General features: G+C 45.5%; 1 protein-coding gene across 1 annotated transcript in view; it reads left to right on the top strand.

Annotated features, from left to right (window-relative positions):
* Positions 1 to 21610, top strand: part of LOC116523267 (caspase recruitment domain-containing protein 11-like) — a 31377-nt gene extending 9767 nt beyond the window's left edge. Inside the window, 12 exon segments of the mRNA XM_032238363.1 lie at positions 1353 to 1505; positions 3080 to 3205; positions 4228 to 4422; positions 5386 to 5565; positions 6124 to 6175; positions 8362 to 8474; positions 11377 to 11443; positions 11446 to 11476; positions 14599 to 14648; positions 15230 to 15341; positions 20926 to 21125; positions 21489 to 21610. Of these exon segments, the coding sequence (XP_032094254.1) occupies positions 1353 to 1505; positions 3080 to 3205; positions 4228 to 4422; positions 5386 to 5565; positions 6124 to 6175; positions 8362 to 8474; positions 11377 to 11443; positions 11446 to 11476; positions 14599 to 14648; positions 15230 to 15341; positions 20926 to 20944 (1098 nt within the window). The 3' untranslated portion in view covers positions 20945 to 21125; positions 21489 to 21610.
* Positions 21611 to 22322: the final 712 nt, after the last annotated feature.

The raw sequence follows: 22322 nt of genomic DNA, 5'->3' as shown, positions 1-22322 counted from the left end.
GAAGGAGCGGATGTTGTAACTTTAGAGATTTCCTTGAGAGTAAGTCCCACCGTCCTATTTAAAGTTTGGATAGGCTGCTGTTGATGCGTCTTCTGAGACCAGCTGCTCACCAGCTGGGTTGGAATCCAATTCCTGGATCTTTATGGAGATTCTCCATCATCATGGTTGTCCCAAAGGTGCTTTTGCAAAAGGCCACAGGACTTCCTTTGTTTTCCCTGGAAACATTTCACTTCTCATCCAAGAAAGGTCTTCTCAGTTCCTTGAGAATGAAAAGTGAAATGAAAAGCTAAACGTTTTCAACGAGAAACAGAAAACGCCAAGAAAGTCCAGTGGCCTTCTGCAAAAGCATCTTTTGGGGAGATCCAGTTCCTAGAATTTCAATCACAGATGGCCTTTGCTTAGAGAAGGTCCAGTTAAGGGCAGATCCTGGAGGAGATCAAATATTCCAAGCAGGCAGCGTGTCAGCGTTCCAAGTATCATGTAGAATTAAATCAGAATCAAAGGCAAAACGATCCTTAAAGTTCCAATTTAATAAAGCAGACATCTTAGCACATCTGTGTTAATCCCAATACTGGAAATGACATCAGAATCCCATCCCAGTTAAAAGTTCATGATCTCGTCCCCACACCCACAATCCATCACGTGGTCCAATCTTCTTCTTCCACGCTGGCATCCACACCCAGCTACTTCCGGTCAGGTGTAAAAGTGCGGAGACAAAAGATCACCTTGGCTTCTAATAAAGAATGAAAACAATACATTCCACAATCCTACTCCTATTTATTCCCCCCTCTAATGAAGCAGCATATTGAAATAAGAGAAAGTGTGGCAGGCCAAAATTCTAAAAGGAATATAATTGCAGGTCTGACACAGTGTCTAATTCAGAAATGTCCTGGAAAACAAAAAGCGGGGGGAATGCAGATTGATCGCTACTAACATTGTCACTTTGCTCATCCCAACCGAGTTTGCAAACTTAGGATGCAAATGAAAGATCAGCAGAAAACTTAGATCTAAACCAGGGGTCACCAACCTTTTGGACAACGGGGATCACTACATTCATAATTTTAAATCCCCTGGACCACGAATATGATTTTTTTTTAAAAAGATAAGTAGTATTTAGTGCAATATAAAAAAATGCAAATAACTTTTTTGCAGACCACCCAAATTTTCTCGCGGACCTCCAGTTGGTGAGCGCTGGTCCAAAACATTCACCTGCAATTATGGTTTATTTCTTTTCATCTTTTATTGTGCCGAGGGCATCTGAAATTAGAAAATCTTCCACTTTTTTTAATCTGTCCACATCGCTCTTTCCCCTTCCTACTCGCTGTCCAACTGTCCCCGTTTCTTTACTACAGGCTGGGAAGCCCAGATTGCCAGATTCCGACAAAGCCATTTTGGATATCCTAGAACACGACCGCAAAGAAGCACTTGAGGATCGCCAAGAGTTGGTCAATAAGATCTTTAATCTCCAGGAAGAGATCCGTCATGCAGAAGATCTCCGGGATAAGGTAAAATAGAATTCAGGTTTGCCCTAGATCAGATATCAGCAACCTGCGGCTCTGGAGCCGCATGTGGCTCTTTCATCCCTCGGCTGCGGCTCCCTGTCACCAGTTGGCAGCATAATTTTGAGAGGAGTTTCTGGTTTTGAGGGGGAAGGAAGGCACGCCAGGAGGAAACTCTATGGCAAGGGGCGGGTTTTCCAGTCAGCTCCACAATTGATAGGGCTTTCAGTTAGGACATGTAAAAGGACGCCACACTAAGAGGAGACTTTATGGTGGGAGAACTGGACCTCCGGTCAGCAGAGGAAAAAGGACACCACACTAGGAGGAGACTCTATGGTGGGAGAATTGGACTTCTGGTCGGCAGAGGAAAAAGGATGCTGTGCTAGGAGGAGACTCTATGGTGGGAGAACTGGACTTCCGGTCAGCAGAGGAAAAAGGATGCCACACTAGGAGGAGACTCTATGGTGGGGGAACTGGACTTCTGGTTGGCTCCAGAATTGAACGGAGGGCTTCCAGTTAGGACCTTTGTGGCTCTTTGAGTGTTTAAGGTTGTTGACCCCTGTCCTAGATCTATCTAATTTAGAGTCTCAACCTGCTTATCTAGATACTCTTTTGATTGGTATTGTTTGGATTCTTGGGTTACCCAGAGATCATCTGTATAAATGTATGAACCAACTCCATTTCTTACATGCCATGCAGGATTCCTGTCTACAGGGACATCTCCTCCAACTTTAGGAGTTAGCATGCTTTGAATTAAGGTCATAACCTGTAGATTCAAAGCAACATCCTCTCAAACTCTCCTCCCTTTTGCAAGCTGTCAAGGTGAAGCAGTAGTTTGCAGAGGGGAGTTCTACATTTTGGGACGGGCTCTCGGAGTTCCAAATAGCACTCAAAATTAAATCGGAGTCCGAGGCAAAGGATTCCTCAAAGTTCCAATTTATGAAGAGAGCCATGTTGGCACATCTGGGAAAACCCGAATCTGAAAGCTTCCCGGTTTTCCTCACCCAGTTGAAAGTTCAAGATCCTGCCCCCACACCCACAAGTCCATCCCATGGTCCAATCTCCCACTGCCATGCTGGCAGTTCCACCCATCCAGTTCCGGTCAGGTGCAGAGGTGCCGAGGCAAAGGATGACCTTGGCTTTTTAGAAAGAATGTTGTTATGGCTACATATCATCTAACTCCGTACAATTCCCCCCCCTCCCATTTTCCCACCATAGAAAATGCATAGTAAGCCGAGGTGGTGCAGTGGTTAGAGTGCAGTACTGCAGGCCACTTCAGCTGACTGCTATCTGCAGTACAGCGATTCAAATCTCACCAGCTCAAGGTTGACTCAGCCTTCCATCCTTCCGAGGTGGGTGAAATGAGGACCCGGATTGTTGGGGGCGATATGCTGACTCTGTAAACCACTTAGAGAGGGCTGAAAGCCCTATGAAGCGGTATATAAGTCTAACTGCTATTGCTATTGCTATAGTAGAATAACAGACAGTGTGGCAGGCCAGAGATCCAAACAAAAAGGTGACTGCAGGCCTGACATAGGCTGGATCTTGATGGACCATCATCTTCGTTTATTTCCTTGTAGTACCTTGAAGAGAAACAAGAACTGGAGTTAAAATGCTCGACTCTGGGGAAAGACTGTGAGATGTACAAGCATCGCATGAACACCGTCATGCTACAGCTGGAAGAGGTGGAGAAGGAGCGAGATCAGGTGCTTGAAAATGACCGAGGAACCTCTGGTAGCAGATGCTGGGGAGATGTGGGCGGCGAAACCCCATGGAATTACATTCCATTGATTGAGCCAACTCCCTTTTCGTTTACTGGAACACACGTAGCAGGGAACATCTTTAAATGTGCACGGCGCACATATAAAAGAGCAAGATGAAACAAAACACAACTATTAAAAGCATTAATTCACAAAGCCCTGGGGTGGAATGTAGTTGGTTCAAACCATGTGATGGATGGCGGGCTTCCCATTGAAGGATATGATGCTCTTGAGTTCTGAGCTGCATAAACGGAGGGATAGAATCAAGATCACGTGGAGGGTTAATACCACTTTATAATGCCTTGGTAAAGCCACACTAGGAATACGGCATCCAGTTTTGGTCGCCACAATGTAAAAAAAGATGTTGAGATTCTAGAAAGAGTGCAGAGAAGAGCAACAAAGAGGATTGGGGGACTGGAGGCTAAAACGTATGAAGAATGGTTGCAGGAACTGGGTAGGTCTAGTTTAATGAAAAGAAAGACTAGGGGAGACATGATAGCAGTGTCCCAATAGCTCAGGGGTTGCCCCAAAGAAGAGGGAGTCAAGCTATTCTCCAAGGCTGGACAAGAAGCAATGGGTGGAAACTAATCAAGGAGGGAAGCAACCTAGAACTAAGGAGGAATTTCTTGACAGTTAGAATAATTAATCAGTGGAACAACTTGCCTCCAGAGGTTGTGAACACTGGAAGTTTTTAAGAAGATGTTGGATAACCATTTGTATGAAGTTGTGTAGGGTTTCCTGCCTGGACTAGAAGACCTCCAAGGTCCCTTTCAACTCTGTTATTCTATTCTATTCTATTCTACTCTACTCTACTCTACATCTTATCCTATCCTATCCTATCTTCTATTCTATTCTATTCCATCCCATCTATTCTATTCTATTTTATTCTACTCTATTCTATCTTATTCTATCTCAGTCCTTCAGTAGCTTTTTCATGGTGTTGAACTCTTGTTGTTTTTCCTCCGAAGGCCTTCCACTCCCGGGATGAGGCCCAAATACAATATTCCCAGTGCCTGATTGAGAAGGACAAACACCGGAAGCAGATTCGGGAATTGGAGGAAAAAAACAATGACCTGAGGATTGAAATGGTCCGGAAGGAAGCGTGTATCATTAACCTGGAGTGCAAACTCAGACGCCTCTCCAAGGACAACGGTTATGACCAGGTAAGTTGTACCTTCCGCTGCTTTCGGTTTGGGTGTCCCAAGTCAGAAGACATCCAGTGAAGGTTGACAAGGTCCACCTTACAGGCTCCGTTTCCTGATCAATGTCCTAGATGAATTCAATTCATCGATGGGGGCGACTTGCTTCCAGAAGTTGCGGATGCTCCATCACTGGAGGCTTTCAAGAAAAAGATTGGACAGCAGCTTGTCTGGAATGGTAGAGGGTCTTGAGCAGAGGGATGGACTAGAAGACATCCAAGGTCGCTTCCAAGCCTTTTGTTCTATGTTCTAGATGGAAGTGGCCAGTTTTTAAAACCCATCCTCTTCTTTCTCGCGCTCTACATGGGGCAGCCCTTGAAGAGTATTCGGAGACTTCAACTCGTCCAGAATGCAGCCGCTCGAGCGATTGTGGGTGCACCTCGGTACACCCACATTACACCTATCCTCCGCGAGCTGCACTGGTTACCGATCAGTCTCCGGATACGCTTCAAGGTGCTAGTCGTAACTTATAAAGCCCTTCATGGTATTGGACCTGGGTACTTGAGAGACAGCCTGCTGCCAATTACCTCCCACAGACCCATTAGATCTCACAGGGTTGGCCTCCTCTGGGTGCCATCTACCAGCCAATGCCACCTGGCTATTACCTGGGGGAGGGCCTTCTCTGTGGCAGCTCCGGCTCTCTGGAACGAACTCCCCGCAGGGATTCGGACCCTCACCTCTCTCCAGGCCTTCCGAAAAGCCGTCAAAACCTGGCTTTGCCGGCAGGCCTGGGGGTGATGAGTTCCCTCCCCTCTCGACATGTATGGTTGTGCGACTGTTGTTTACTTTTATTATTTGTAATTTGTTTTTTATGTTCCCCTTTTTCCCCCTTGAATTGTTCGCCGCCCTGAGTCCTCCCGGAGAAGGGCGGCATACAAATAATAAAATTCTATTCTATTCTATTCTATTCTATTCTATTTCTTCCAGAGTTTGCCACGGAATTTGCCCTTCACTGTGATTTCTCAGATGCTGGAAACCTCCAGACCCAAAACCAACGGCCAAGAGGCAGATGACTCTTCAACTTCTGAAGAATCCCCCGAAGACAGCAAATTCTTCCCCTTGGATCCACCTCAGTTTAGGAGAAGATTAAACATTAAGGGCTTCCAGGTACGATCCGTGGTGGGGATGGAGGGCTGGAGGACAATCTTTGGATGAGATAGTCAGCTCCCCTGCATAGTTCAGACTGGTTTCCAGCTCGCTGCAGAGGCTTGGACTGCGTGATCTGAAGACCCCCTTCCAACTCCTCAAACAGTCCTCAATTTTCGATCATTGGTTTAACTCCTGTCTTAAGCAGGGGGTTGGACTAGAAGACCTCCAAGGTCCCTTCCAGCCCTCTAATTCTGTGACTTTATGATTCTAACATGTAGCTCCTTAGTGATCCTTAGATTTCATACCATGTTTGGATGTCCCCTTAAGAGTTTTGTAAACTCTACAACATCTGTTCCTCATCTCTCATGTTTCCTGGCTGTTTTCTTCTTAAATTCATAATAGTGCAATTAGTTTTCCAAGACACCAGAGCGATCTCATAATTAGAACACGGATGCTTCCGTTCCAGAGGAGAGGCGCAAATTCACTGCTTACCATGGGCAGCGTGTACGAGATGTCGTTCTATGGGGAATGTGAACACACGCCCCAATTTCACAAGGATTGCTTGCTCTCTTTCAGCCTCCAAGAACAAAATCCCCCATCGGTACGAATCGGACGCCAGATCTCCAAGGTCAGAGGAAAGAAAAACTCACGTCCTTCTACATGATGGCTTTTCAGATGCCTCCTTCACAATTTCAGTTCTTGCCTTTGTTCCAAACTAAGAGTTTCCAGTTTCCCAAAAGGGTTTTTTTTTTCAAAAACAAAAAAATCATCCTCCTCTTTCTGATAGTAAACGCTTTCCAGCAGCACTTGAAATGGGCAGGGGATTAGGACAATGTTTAGTTCCCGTTCCTCTAGTCGAAAGGTTCCCATCAAAGCTGTAGATTGACCAAATTCAGGTCTTCTCTGCTGTGGTTATTTTGAAAGGCTTCCCATCGTTGTGCTCATAATAACCTTGTTGCAGAGAACAATCTTCCATAGGTCTTGTCTAGCTCATGCATGAATGAAATCACATAGATCAGAGGGGTCAAACTCGATTTTCATGGAGGGCTGCCTCAGAGTCGTGTTTGACCTTGGAGGGCCAGAGGGTGTGCGGGGTGTGTGGCCGGGGGCATGACCATGGTGGGTGTGACATGGGGCTCATGCCAAGGACACCTGTGGTGGCCAAGTGCTAAGGCAGGACTTCCCTGATACCCTCACTCATTCTCATTATAACCTTCCTTCCTTCCTTCTCTTCTTTTTCCTTCCCTCTTCATTCTTCATTCTCCTTTCTTCTTCCTTCCCTCCTTCCTTCTTCCTTCCTTCTCTTCGTTTTCCTTCCCTCTTCATTCTTCATTCTCCTTTCTTCTTCCTTCCCTCATTCCTTCCTCCTTCCTTCCTTCTCTTCTTTTTCCTTCCCTCTTCATTCTTCATTCTCCTTTCTTCTTCCTTCCCCTCGTTCCTTCTTCCTTCCTTCCTCCTCTTCTTTTCCCTTCCCTGGAGATCTATGGGCTGGTCCTTGAAATGGAAGAGCCACTGCTGCTAGCGAAGCCCCACCCTAGTTCTGGATTAAAAGGCAGAGGGCAGAGATGAATAGGTGTGCAGAAGACAGAGGGGAGAGGAGAGCAGTGGAAATCTATGGGCCGGTCCTTGGGATGGAAGAGCCACTGCTGCTAGCAGAACCCCACCCTAGCTCTGGGGATAAAAGGCAGAGGGCAGAGATGAATAGGTGTGCAGAAGACAGAGGGGAGAGGAGAGCAGTGGAAATCTATGGGCTGGTCCTTGGGATGGAGGAGCCACCGCTGCTAGCAGAGCCCCATCCTAGCTCTGGGGATAAAAGGCAGAGATGGATAGGTGTGCAGAAGGACAGAGGGGAGAGGAGAGCAGTGGAGATCTATGGGCTGGTCCTTGGGATGGAAGAGCCACTGCTGCTAGCGAAGCCCCACCCTAGCTCTGGGGATAAAAAGCAGAGGGCAGAGATGAATAGGTGTGCAGAAGACAAAGGGGAGAGGAGAGCAGTGGAAATCTGTGGGCTGGTCCTTGGGATGGAGGAGCCACCACTGCTAGCAGAGCCCCATCCTAGCTCTGGGGATAAAAGGAAGAGATGAATAGGTGTGCAGAAGAACAGAGGGGAGAGGAGAGCAGAGTAAATCTATGGGCTGGTCCTTGGGATGGAAGAGCCACTGCTGCTAGCAGAGCCCCACCCTAGCTCTGGGGATAAAAGGCAGAGGGCAGAGGTGAATAGGTGTGCAGAAGACAGAGGGGAGAGGAGAGCAGTGGAAATCTATGGGCCGGTCCTTGGGATGGAAGAACCACCACTGCTAGTGAAGCCCCATCCTAGCTCTGGGGATAAAAGGCAGAGGCGGAGATGAATAGGTGTGGCAGACAACTACTCATCTGCCTGCTGGATGGAGTTGTTAGCCTGCGGTGAGAGAGAGAGAGATTTTTGCTGGCATTCCTCATAAAAGAATTGTTCATTGATTACAGAGCGTTTGTCATGTGTGGGGAGCTGGGTCAAAATAGCGCCGTTGTAACTCTGTATAGTCCCTAAATCAGTGTTTCTCAACCTGGCAACTTGAAGATGTCTGGACATTAAGTCCCAGAATTCCCCAGCCAGCGAATGCTGGCTGGGGAATTCTGGGACTTGAAGTCCAGACATCTTCAAGTTGCTAAGGTTGAGAAACACTGCCCTAAATGAACCGTTGTAAGTTCAGGACCGCCCTTAAAAAGCCAGAAGGCATTGCAAACCTTCTTTGCGCGAAATGATGCGTATGGCACAACTGAAAAGCCAACACCTCTGTTGCTTGCCTTTCTCTCTGACTCTCTCCGCTTTTGCAGTCCTTCAAAGCCACAACGAAGAGAAGGTTGAGACCATCCAGAGCTACCCTGAAGCTTCTTCCCAACCCATCTCCATCAACAACTCCACGGGCAGCTGCGAAGTTAACAAAATTGTAAGGAAGTTGAAAGGCTGGTCTTTCTTTGTTCACCCAGTTGTGGGGTATCTTCTTCCTCTGTTTGCAATTCTGGAAATTGAAGTGTTTTTACTCCACAACTTCCTGTGTAAATGCTTGAATGGGATTTCTTTTCCTGCGTGAATGTTACCGTGTTTTCCCGAAAATAAGACAGGGTCTTATTTTCTTTTCCCACCACCCCCCAAAAAATAAGTGCTTGGGCTTATTTTTAGGCAGGTCTTATTATTATTATTATTATTATTATTTGATTAAAGTTTTTTTTTACTTTTCCATTTTCATAACATATAATCAGATGTATACTATTACATAACCAACATCATATTGTATGTTTACATGTTAATGTTTACATCAATCCATCTTACTAACAACTCCCCCCGAAAAATTATTGGCTCTTCTGCTCTTCATGCACCATATTTGTACTTTATCCATCACTTTCTTCTCCCTCTCTCCTCCCCCTCCCTCCCTCCTTTGTCATCCTTCTCTTCCCTACTTCTCCTTCCTCTCTCCTTCTCCTCCCTCCCTTTACCATTCCTCCTTTCTCTCCTCCTCTCTCCCCCTTGCCCTCTCTCCTATCCCTCTCTTCTTCCCTTACCTTTCTCTTCTACTTCCCACTCTTCATCTCATTTACTTGGTGTATTTCAGCTTCTGGGCAAGCTCCCTTTTATGTTGCTGGTATTTATAATCCTTTTTCAATATGCATATTTAATTTTTTCTCCTCTTTTTTTAGTAAAAAATAAAAGTGATATAACAGAAAAGTATACATATATAGTCATTGTGCTTTTAACCACCACACCCAACCTAATTTTGGTCAAGCTGTAGATCAGGTCTTAATATTTTTGAAGTGCAGGAGGCAGCAAGTGTGGTCACCTCATAGCTGCTTGCTGTGTTGCGCATCGCTGGGCCTTCCCAAACTAAGAAAGGCACACTGAGATTCTTCTAAGCAGATTTACTGTTCCTCACCGGTAGACAGCACTCTTGCCAAACTAAAGCAGACAACTTTCACCATAAAGACCTATTCCGGGAACCATTGAGGAGGGGCTGTCTTCATCCTCTTTCGCTCACACAAACTATCTAGACTATGTTGTCTCTTCCTCCTCTGGAATTCACTCTCTCCCTCCCAGGAAATCCAGAGGAGGGGGATTATTTTTGTCGACTTTCTCATTTTTGGGACAGAGCTGCAAAGCTGACCCTGCTTTATTTCTGGACTGAGAAAGATCTCATGAATTCTTCTTGTAAATATCAGCAAAACTATTGAAGAATCTACTTCTGCTTGTAAGGAAAGGATGTATTTGTCTGCACCCACGGGGGAAACCCAGCTCAGCCTTTCTGCAAGAGCTCACACATGTATGCAGACTAAAAGATTGGTGTCAACAACGGGAGGGATGCTTAAAATCACTCCCCAAGGTCTCCGTACAGGGGGGGGGGAATCTATTTCTATGTATCAGCTCCACTCGATGGTTGCAGGTTTGATGACAATGGAGGCCCTCTGCAAATATCGCACAGTTGCCTTCGTATATTTCTTTTCACAACGCTTTTAATTATACATGCCCCATATTTGCTTGTTGTGTTTTCCGATTGATTCCCCCCCCCTTTTCCAGGGAGCCTTTCTTCGTGTGCGTGAGATTGCTCAAATTGTTTTGATAGACTTGTTCCATTCCTTCGGCTGTTTGTAATGTTTGACAAGGCCTTGTCTGTTTGTTTTCCTTGTGCGGTGCTGCTGTAAGCCGTCTTAAGCTGCCTCTGTTGTAGACGGCGGAGCCTCGCAATCCTATTAAATAAATATAAATTAAAATAATCTCCCCCCCACCCCCATCCCTCCACCAACTCTCGAACCCGAGGAACTGATTTCATGGCTTAAATTGAAGTCATTGGGGGAGAAGGAGGGGAAAAAAACACCCCACCCATTAGTTATTATGTAAATCACTGCTCCGAGATGAATAGACTGCCATATTCCGCTTAACAGATACCATATCACAAGCTTACCATTACTGCTGGAAAAGAATCCAATAGGAAGCTGTTGAAATATTCAACTCTGCCTAATGTGCAAACTGCACACACAACTTGGCTGCGGTGGAAACAGCCACCGTATCACTCTGGGCTTCTCGCAGATGTATTTGGAATGCATTTATGCATCCGTGCTCCTCCATACATACATTCATTCCCACGTCCACCGACACACACACACACACACACAGACACCTTTTGCTCCGTGTGATTTCTTTCCCGCTTGCCTTATAAAATGGGTTATCAGCTTTTCATGACAGCCCCCATCCTAAATTCTGTTCCTAATTCCGAATGGAATGAAAGGACTCGGATGAAAGCCACAAAGAGTAGGAAAACTTTTGGGCTCCCCCCCAAAAACCCCAAGAAAGATACATTGCGGTTCTTCTAAATCAGTGGTGGGGTTGCCAAGTTTATTACTACCGTTTGGGGGGGCGCATGTGCAGAAGCGTCCAGGCAGGTGGGTGGAGCCTCCCACCGCCGTTACTACCGGTTCACCCGATCCGGGTCGAACCAGGATCAACCAACTCTCTTCTGAATAGCTCCTTTATTGTGTCTCACCTTCAGGCAGGATCTTGCCAGACTAAAGCAAACTATTTGCCCTGTTAAACGTATACTCTGGGAACCATTGAGGAGGAGCTGTCTTCATCCTCATTCTCCCCCACAAACTGTATTGTCTCTTGCTCCTCTGGAATACAGCCCCTCCTTTCCTCCCTCCTGGGAATCCAGACCGCATTCCACGACAACAACAGAATATTAAAGCCAGTAGATGCAGAAGCTCTGATTTGTTTTCCTCCGAGGCAGGAAACTCATCGTGATGATTGCCCCGTTGACCGATTTCAGTTTGTTTCTTTTCTTGTCCTTCCCTTCTGAAACCCAGCAAACCCTGAGATATCGCTGTGCCAGCATTATGTCCACCACTCCGGAGCCTCCAGGAAATGATTCCATCCTCGACGGAACAAAGATGTCCCACACTCAAGGTAAATGTCCCTTGGCCAACTGGAGAAAGGAAGGGTCTATGTGAACCAGGAAACTGGATGAAAACAGGGGTGGGCTTCAAAAATTTTAGCAAGGAGTTCTCTGCCTGGTTGCTGGGTGGGCATGGCCTAGTCATGACCACGATGGCATGGCCTAGTCAGCTTCTGCACCACAGAGGGGGACATTTTTGCCCTCCCCAGGCATTGGAGGCCCTCTGGAGGCCAGCAACATACTGTCCTTCTGCTTTTGAGTCCTCTTCTCTTGCCAGGATTTGGTCTAAAATCAATGGTCCCCACAGGTCAAATACTGGGTTCCACCACAAAACCCGCGTTCGACTAAAGCCGCGCTCGACGAAACCGTGTAGCTGACGTCATCACAGGGCGGACAACAGCGTGGAGACAGAAGCACGCTGTAACGCTAAACCTAAAATTAACCCCTAAACCTAAACCTAACCCCCCTAAATCTAATCCTAAACCTAACCCTAACCCTAACCCTAACCCTTAACCTAACCCTAACCCTAACCCTAACCCTAACCCTAACCCTAACCCTTAACCTAACCCTAACCCTAACCCTAACCCTAACCCTAACCTAAACCTAACCCTTACCTTAACTTGAATCGGCTTGCTTTCAAGCGCTATTTAAAGCGCCCTTCTTTCTCTGCGCTCGCTGTTGTCGCTCTGTTGATGACGTCAGCGACGCGGTTTAATCGGGCGCACTTTAGTCAGCGCGCGGTTTTGTCGTTGCCACGACGTCAACCATCTAGATGTATCCTCCAGACAGACAAATGTTGAGCCTTATTTCCCTGGATCATTTCCCCAACCCAATTCCTACGTCCAGAAACTATCCCGGCCTGATGGAGGAGGAACTCAAATACGAGATGATGTGGTGTCATTTCTCCACTCCGCCCTGAAGGCGATTACAACCTTTCTGAGTTCCATTACCTTGAGCCAATTTAAAATCTGACGTTAAACTTTCTTAAAAAAAAGAAAAAGAAATTGGGAAATTCAATCACAAGTATCTTAAATGAAAGTTTAGAGGCAGGAGGAGGGCACAGGCTGAGAGTGACCATGTTCGGCCCATTCCAGACAGCAGGTAACTACGGTGTGCTGTCAAAGGCGTGTAGGGTTCGTAAGTTTTATTCGTCCAAAATGAAAATATGCAGTGGAAACTGCCTTCCCCTGGTCGTGCAAGAGGAAGACATTTACTATACGATTTTACTGATGGTATAACATGATCCGAGGCAAGCGTGATCATTTATTCAATGTTTTCCTACCTCCGTTGAGCGTTCCTCGATCTGATTTACTGGGACAATTTAAGCGCTGAGTTAGACCTTTTTCACAAGCGCAGGTAACATTCGTCTGACGTTGGAAATAAAAAAGCAGCCAGTTTCAGGGGGACGTGATTGGAAGAAGGCACGGAACGTGTTGGTATATATAATCCTCAACCCCTACAGCAGAGATCCATCTTCTCTGTGGGAAGTTATGGTCCCTGCAGGAGCCATTCCGAGTACAAAAAGTGAAACCCAAAAAAGATTTATACACATTCCTTCTCCTTGCCTTCCAGTCCCAGCCTCCAGAAGCTTCGTTTCCTTTCCAAAAATTGGGAGTGTTGTGGTGTAACATGTAGTTCGGCCTCCAACGTCATGAAGGAAGTGGTCGATCGTGAAGTCACTTCCTTTTTTTCCCTACTGCCTTCAAAGGTGGTGTCCATTCCTCTCTAGAAAATCTAGTGCAGGTCCTAACATTAGCAAAAGAGGGGACACACACACACACCACACACACACACACTTGAGGCAGATGCATATGGCTGTTTTCTAACCTAGGCTTTCCCCAGCTGCACAAAGCCGAGTCCTCGCCCGATAAACCCCTTTTATTTAATTGACAGTGAAATCCTCTCAGCAAGTCTTTCCTCTCCCACAGTCTTCCAAGATAGTTCACAATTACGGACCTTTATCAGGCTTGGAGAAGTGCCAGGCCGATCTCTTTTCAGACTCTACCGCAATACTTGGCAAGAACGCAGGAATGAACTAATTGTCTCCTGCAAACTCCACTCCCCTTTCGCTCTCTCTTTATTTCCTCTGGGAGGGGCCATTCACCGTCCACCTGTGCCCTTACTCCCAAGTCGACCCTGTTCCTTAGCTGTTCCCGTTGTCTGGCAACTGCGCATGAGCACACTGGAAACAGGCTCCAGCTGTTCCTCTGCCTCACTGATGTCTGACTCTGAAGGCAGCTGATAACTGTCAGACGGCTCTGGCCCCCTCTCTGCCTCCAACACAGAGCCTTCCCCAGACTCCAGGACTGGCCCATCTTCCTCCCCAACCTCCTCACTGTCCGAATCTGTTGCCAGCTCTTCTGGCCGTGGTGGGCCCCGCAACAGGCTGGGTGTGTGGAATAAAATATCCCAATGGTTTGCTTGCATTTGGTAAAGTGATCGATGCAATTTTACCATTGCGCTCACCTCAAAACCCTTCTCCTTTCGAATAATAATAGTCATAATAACCGCAACACAGTTCCAAAAGAATAGCAGAGCCATCTGTGCAGCAGATGTGTCATATTTCATAGCAAGAGCTGGAAATGATAAGAAGAGCCAAATCTTCTTCTTTGGAGAGCATCATAACATCTTCCCAGGGCCTGACGCCTCCTTTTCTTAGGCAACATTTTGTTACCCCGGTTTTGTGTCCCACAAAAGGGGTAGCGCAGTGGTTAATGCAGCACTGCAGGCTACTTAAGCTGACTGCAGTTCTGCAGTTCACGGTTCAAATCTCACCGGCTCAGGGTTGACTCAGCCTTCCCATCCTTCCGAGGTGGGTAAAATGAGGACCCGGAATGTGTGTGGGGGCAATATGTCGACTCGTAAACCGCTTAGAGAGGGCTGAAAGCCCTTATGAAGCGGTATATAAGTCTAACTGCTATTGCTATCTTGGTGGCACCTTTTCCAATCTTGCCTCCTTCCCTTCACCCACCATCTCTCTCTCTTGGCACCTGCTCATTCTTCCGTGGCCACCTTTGGCCACTTCCTCCATCAGAGAAGTTTTTATTTGGGCTACCTGCTGAGGGATATTAGATGTGCAAACGAGACACTTGTGGAGAGAGAGAGAGAGAAATCATATATTTCTTCATTCCAGTTTGACTGAAGAAGATGACAGCTTTGGCTGTGATGCTCTGGAATTAGAAGGTAAGAGATGTTTGGAAGATGTTCTTTTTAAAGACTAGCGTTCTGAGTACAGTCACATCGTCTGGTGGACAGAGATGATCTTCTGGACCTTATTTAGACCTCATAATTCTATGCATGATCTCTGTCTGAAATGTTGCCCAGTCCTACTCCAATTTAAAGGTAAAGACCTATCAGAAGAATAACAAATTGTCCATCCGCAGTTCCTACTTGGCAGGATATTCCTGGTCATTTGGGACATCTTCATGTAGGCCCTTTTGTCAACGGTAGAGTTGTATGCCAACAGCTTTCCTCTAGAAGGTCTTTCAACTTCTCAATCCAGATAAGGTCAGCCAGACGTTTGCTGCTATGTAGAAAGGAACATGGATGGATCCATAAAGTTCATGAGAAGATCACCAGGAGACCAACTGATTTGGAAAGACTCCTTACCCTGTTTTTTTTTTCTGAACCCAATGAGAATCCATCCAGGCAAATGTATCAAGTCCTGCCTATATTTCAATCCGTTATTCCCTCTTTTACTTTTCTTTGAGAAGGATATTTTTCCTCCATTCATGAATTTATTTATTCCATGCTTCCTTTTCCAGATGATGTCCCTGACAGATATTCCTCATTACCTTCCTCCTCATCTTCCCACCATTCTGAAGGGCTGGATCTAGAACAAGTCAACTCTATTTTCAGAAAGTTTTCTCTGGAAAGGTATGGTGTGACTTGCAGTCTGCTTTAGGCACTCCACAAAATGGGATTGTAAAATTGATTTTTTCTTGGATTGTACCATTACTGGGGGTTACTGTAGAAACAGCGGTCACCAATTTTCCATGAGAAAATTTTGATGGTCCTCAGGAAAATTATTTGCATTTTTTATATTGCACGAAATCCGGGGTCCTCAAACTACGGCCCCCTCGGATGGATACATGCAATGAACGCTTGTGTTGCTGCAGAGAGTCTCCCCCCTTGGGGTCTTTTTGTGGGGGGCAGAGGGGGGCAGAAATTCCAACTTGGGGTCTGCTTCGGCCTCCTGGTGGGGGCTTTGGGCGAAGGCTGGAGGGAAGCATCGCTGGTGGTGAAGAGCCGGAGGGCCTCATTCCAATGGGACTGCATCCTGGCCTGGAACTGGCTGGCCATCTCAGCCCGCTGAGCCTCCGGGTGCCAGTCCCTGGCCTTCTACTCCCGAAAGGCCTTCCCTCTGCTTGGAAAGCCCATGCTCCTAGTCCTCAGTGAGGTGCTTCTGCTGAGCCTCCTTCTCGGTCCAACTTGAACTGAACTGTTTTGCCAACTCTTTCTCCTGGTGGCTGCTTAGCTCCAGCAACTGCTTCCTGTTGGAGCCCTAAGGAGCCCGGGCGGGCAGGCGAGGAGTGGCGAGTAGAGGCTGGCAAGGCGCCCCTTAACCTGAGTGGCATCAAGTTGGCCACACACACCCAGTCACATGATCATCTAGCCATGCCCACCCAGTCGGTCATTAGGCAGATCCTATTAATTTAATTTAATTTAATTAACCACATTTATATGCCGCCCAATCCCGAAGGACTCCGGGCGGCTTACGAAAATAAAGAGAAAATTTTTTATTAGTGGTCTGCAGGATTTAAAATTATGAATTTTGGTCCCTGAGGTCCGAAAGGTTGGTGAACCCCATAGGGAATAGGGTACCCCTCCTGATCATCCGCAGCATCCAGAAAAACTATTCTTTCATTCTTCTGAAGAAATACATTAGTTTGCGTAAATTCATTTTAGCTCAGAAAGACAGAGAAATAAAGCTCGGGGGTGGAGAGACTTGAAATGATTTGCAAGTTCCAGATGCTGATTTTCCAAGCTAAATTTGAAAGGCCATCAAGCTTTTTGCCCACAGATATTTCAGAAAGCCCGTGCCCTCATTTCGTTTCCTGCTGGGTGCATCCCGAGTCTGAGTTAACACCGTGCCGAATTCTATTTGTGATTTCACTCCCTTTTTTTTTTTGTGCTCCAAGTTCCAGCTGCTTAGAGAAGTTGTTTTAAATTTTTCTCGTGGCTCTTTTGGAAGCCACCTCGCGACTGGAAGGGCTCCACCTAATGTAGTGTTCAGTCCCATGTGTTTCTAAATTTCCCGCTGCCTCTCCTGGCTTTGGCAAAAACTCTCGGATGCAACTTCGGTTTAGACGAGACACATAATTGCGGTCAAGAACGAAACTGTGAACATAGCAGATGGTTTGTGGGTGGCCTGCAAAGAAGTCAGACCCTTCCTCCATAGCTAGTCCCAGAATTTGAAAACCTTAAAGTTTCCCTCCTCCTCTTCTCTGTTAAAATGTTTTTATTTTCCATTTTTCATTTTCATACAGTCACATATATACTGTGCATAACCGGGGCCATACAACATTAAACAATAATACAGCAGTTTCCTCTTGTCAACATACCTCCAGAAATATAAATAAAATAAAACTCAAAACGCAAACTCAAATAGAAACCCAATATACCTCTTCGGCTCTCCAAACACTCTTTCTCCCGCCCCCCTCAACTACTATCTTCCCTCCATTACCCTACTTCCCCTCCCCCAACTACAACTCCCCAGTCCAGCCTCCCTTCTCACCACCCCTCCCTCACTCCTCTCTCCCGCCCTCTCTATCCCTCTTTCTTCTATCCCACTCCTCCTCCCCTTGGTGTATTTCTACTATATGTCAATGTATTCAGCTGTCCTATTTTTACGGAGAAATTAAAAAAGAAACAGTATACATGTGAAGTCGCATTACGTTGAAATCTAACTCATATATGCCCCCCTTCCCCTCCCCTCCCCTAACACCCCACCTCCCTCCCCCCACCCGACTCCCAGAGCCCGTACACGGTATAGATTTTTAACCAAACACAGTCTAAAATATATGAGACAAAAGAAATAATAATTAAAAAAGAGGTTAATAACATCTCTACATTGATCTTAGCTTCTTCTGTTACACTAACTTTGAACAGTTTAACTCATTCCTGATCCTAAGCGTAGGTCTGAATGAGCGAATCCTTGGCTCATCTCTTGAAGGCCTTGGCAAGCATCTGAGATACATCGATGCCACTGTCCCATTTAGCCTAGCAACTGCTGGTTCCCCCCCCCCTTCCCCATACCCTTTTCAGCCCTTCTCAGGGTGATCTGAGAAGGTGAGAAGGACTTGTCCCTCCTTTTTTAAAAAAAAGTTTTTTATCGAACACAAATTAAAACTAGTGTAGCTGTCCTGGCCAAAATCTTTGCCCCTACATGCCAAGGTTATCAAGTTATACATCATAACCACCCTGCTTTTTAACATTTGATCTATTCCGTATTTACAAATATAAAAAACATCAAATTTCAACCATATGCTTTGTTTTCATCTTATACATTTCCCCGTTAATAGTTTCATACGTAATTCTAATCTCCGTTCTAAAATCTTAGCCATTGCTTATTGGGGGGGGGGGGTCTTCCTTTTTTGGTTCCAACCATTGATAAAATTTATCCCAGATCTATAATATTCTGATTCGTCTTTATCTCAATTCCATCGTCAATTTATCCATTTCAGCGCAAGTCATAATTTTCCTATTATTTCCCCTTCCTGTGGAATTTCCCTGTTTTTCCAGTTTGGGCAAAGACCATTCTTGCTGCCAGTAATAAGATGTATTGTTAAGTAAATTACCCCCCTTGATATATTTATTGTTTATAATTCCCAAAAGAAATGGTTCTCGTGTGAATCTATTCCCTCTCTGGATATCTCATCAGCCACATTTGGATTTTCCGCCAATATTCTTTTTTTTAATTGAAAATTTTGGGAAAAAAAAAACTTTTACAAATGTTTACCTCCCCCTGCCCTCCCCCCCTGAATCCCCCAACCATTCCCCCCTCCCACGCTTCCCAGAACCAATACAGAGTATAAATCATAACAAGATATTCTAAAATAAACTTAAAGAAAGTTAGTATCATCTTTCATTTGAGCTTTAAACTCCTCTTTGCTAGGCTAACTCTAAACAGATTATATCATTCCTTGTTTCTTCAGTCATAAACTATCTGGAATTTCTTAGTCCCGTATTTTTTTGAATAATCAATCATCTCTCACTCAGTTTTATAACTCTCATCGGAATGGTCCTTGAGATATGCTTGATATTTTAGCCATCTCTGCTAAGTTTGTACTTTTAATGTCCTTTCTTGAATAGTAGGCAAATCTCCTTCTTCCAGTATTGTGCCACCAACAGTCTTGCTGCCGTATTAAATGCAAAATCAAGTTAGTCTCTATAACAGTACAATCAGTAATTATGCCTAACAAGAATAACTGAGGGGTAAACTTTATCCTTTTTTAAAGAACATTTGCATAATCCACCATGTTTTATCCAAAATGCTTTTACCTTTTTACAAGCCCACCATATATGGTAATATGTAGCATCAACGCAATATTCTTTTTGGCACCACCACCACATGTGGTAGTACGTGCCTGATTTACAATCACATTTCCAACAATTTGGCACTGCATTTCTAAACATTTTGGCTATCCGCGGGGTGGAAGATGCCACCTATAAAACACTTTAATATCTAGGAAATTTCAGATAGCTTATGATTAAGATCAGAAATGATACAAATTGTTTTATAGTTAGCCTAGCAAGGAGGCTAGCTAAGCTCAATTCAAAGATGTTATTAACTCTCTATTTCTCTAAGTATATTTTAAACTGTTTTTGTTAAAGATTATACCTTGTATGGTTCTGGGAAGTCAGGGTGGGGAAGGTTGGGGGTGGGGGGAGAGGGGGGAGGGAGTGGAGCTTAGTAAGTTGGAGGGGGTTTGGATGATTGTACATGTATACTGCTATTTTTTTTTTTATGTATATGAAATGGAATTATAATACACAACACAAAAGGGAGTTTGCTCAGAAGCTGAAATACACCAAGTGAATGAGAGGAAGAGTGGAAGCAAGTGAGAGAGAAAGATAGGAAGAGAGGGACAGGATGAGGGTTGAAGGGGGAAGATGAGGTGTATAAGGAGAGTGGTAAGGGGAGAGAGGAGAGGAGAGAAAGGAATGGGAGTAGAGTAGGAAAAGATGGAGGGAAGACAGGATGTAGAAGAGTGGGAAGCAGAGGAGAGAAGAAAGATAGGAAGAGAGGGATAGGAGAGAGGTGTGAAAGGGGAAGATGAGGTCTATAAGGAGGAGTGGTAAGGGGAGAGAGGGAAGGGAGAAAGGAATGGGAAGTAGAGTAGAAAATGATGGAGGGAAGACAGGATGTAGAAGAGTGGGAAGCAGAGGAGAAGGAAAGATAGGAAGAGAGGGACAGGAGAGAGGGGGAAGGGGGAAGGAAGATGAGGGTGTACAAGGAGGAGTGGTAAGGGGGAGAGAGGAGAAGGAGAAAAGGAAGGGGAAGTAGAGTAGAAAAATGATGGAGGGAAGACAGGATGTAGAAGCGTGGGAAGCAGAGGAGGAGAAGAAAGATAGGAAGAGAGGGATAGGATGGAGAGAGGGGTGAAAGGGGGAGATGAGGTATATAAGGAGGAGTGGTAAGGGGAGAGAGGAGAAGGAGAAAGGAAGGGGAAGTAGAGTAGAAAATGATGGAGGGAAGACAGGATGTAGAAGAGTGGGAAGCAGAGGAGAGAAAGATAGAAGAAGGGACAGGAGAGAGGGAGGGAGGGGGAAGGGGGAAGATGAGGTTTATAAGGAGGAGTGGTAAGTGGTAAGGGAGGAGGAGAAGGAGAAAGGAAGGGGAAGTAGAGTAGAAAATGATGGAGGGAAGACAGGATGTAGAAGAGGTGGGAAGCAGAGGAGAGAAGAAAGATAGGAAGGAGAGAGGGATAGGAGAGAGGGGTGAAAGGGGGAAGATGAGGTCTAAGGAGGAGTGGTAAGGGAGAGAGGAGAAGGAGAAAGGAAGGGGAAGTAGAGTAGAAAATGATGGAGGGAAGACAGGATGTAGAAGAGTGGGAAGCAGAGGGGAGAAGAAAGATAGGAAGAGAGGGATAGGAGAGAGAGTGAAGGGGGAAGATGAGGTTTATAAGGAGGAGTGGTAAGGGGAGAGAGGAGAAGGAGAAAGGAAGGGGAAGTAGAGTAGAAAATGATGGAGGGAAGACAGGATGTAGAAAGGGGGAGGAGAGAGGGGGAAGAAAGTGTCGGATAAGATATAAATATGGGTATGGAGAGCAGAAGAGCCTAACTGGGTTTTTCTTTTTTTTCCTTTGGTAGTGATGGTAAGATGAATTGATGTAAGTACTTAATGATATTGACTATGTGATAGTATACATGTGATTATATGCTATGGAGTTTATTTAAAGGTAGTATGATTTTAAAAAAACAAAACACTTTATATACCCTTCTTTTGTTGACACAGGCCATTCCGCCCTCTGTGACCTCCGTTGTACGTCTCCACAACGTCTTCCACGCCGTCCAGCAGATAGTGGTCAATGGGGACACGCTGAGCTCAGAGATCAGTTTGCTGGGAGGGAACATCAAAGGAAGCTTCGTCCACTCCGTTAAAATCAACTCACAGCGGGGAAAGCTGGCCTCCGGGAAGGGTACCAACTGCTTCTGGTGAGGCGTCCATATTTCCTAGCCATCCCTGCAAGCATCCCCAAGGATGGTCCGTTCACATTTCTTTGAAGTGATGAATGAGTGAAGTCTTCTTATTTTCTTCCTTTTGCTGTAACCGAGCTCTACGTTGCCCAGGGCAGAGTCTCCAACTTTCGAAAAAAAACACCTTTTAAGGAAGGTTCATATGGAGGCATCAGCCGTCCCTTCATCCTGTGCCCCTTCGAGGGGAGGGAAAAAAAAATCTCTATAACAAATCACATTATGTGTTGTTGAAGACAGGGGGTGGGTGGAGGTCTTGGCTGTGTAATTTAGTAAGTAGAATGAATTGCCTGGAGGGAGAATAAAGCTCTTTCCTATCACCAGGTGGAGGGCTGCATCCGAGGAGAACATATGAGCGTTCCCTGGATACTTGCACCAAGGAGGAAATTCACTGGACAATTCAGAGATGTAGTGGGCCAGTTACGTTGCACTGCAAACCAAATCATGAAGGTGAGATACCACCTTTGAAACCTATGGGCGAGAAGGTCTATTTATCTTTAGGATCTGGGAGGCAGATAAAAGGACAGGAGGATTGATCTTTGGAAGCCAGAATAATCCATTATACTTTAAAAAAAAAAACTGAGTTCCTGTTTATTTTCATGATCACCCCTAAAAGTTGGAGCTGCAGAGCTGGTAGTAGAGACGGTTTCAGTGGTGGGTTTCAAATTTTTTTAGAACTACTCTGTGGGTGTGGCCTCCTTTGTGGGAGTGGCTTGGGCCATGTGACCTGGTAGGAGTGGCTTGCCAGCACATGTGTTTTCTTTCTTTCTTTCTTTCTTTCTTTCTTTCTTTCTTTCTTTCTTCTTTTCTTTCTTTCTCTCTCTCTCTTCTCTCCTCTCTCTCTATCTCTCTCGCTCGCTCTCTTCCTTCCTTTTGCCTCCTTTGTGGGAGTGCTTGCCGGCCATGTGACCTGGTGGGAGTGGCTTGCCAGCCAATGTGTTTCTTATTTTTTCTTTCTTCTTCTTTCTTTCTTTCTTTCTCTCTCTTTCCTTCCTTTTGTCTCTCTGTCCCTTTTCCTTTTTTTCTTTCATCTCTCTCACTTTCTTTCTTTTTTCTTTTTTCTTATTCTTTCTTCCTTTCTTCTTTCTCTCTCTGTCTGAGTCTGTGTGGGTGTGGTGTATGTGTGTGTGTGTGTGGTGTGTGTGTGTGTGTGTGTCA

The sequence above is a fragment of the Thamnophis elegans genome, unplaced genomic scaffold (genome assembly GCF_009769535.1).
Source record: "Thamnophis elegans isolate rThaEle1 unplaced genomic scaffold, rThaEle1.pri scaffold_132_arrow_ctg1, whole genome shotgun sequence".
In the NCBI taxonomy this organism is placed as follows: Eukaryota; Metazoa; Chordata; class Lepidosauria; order Squamata; family Colubridae; genus Thamnophis; species Thamnophis elegans.
This window is presented reverse-complemented; position numbering and strand designations above follow the sequence as displayed.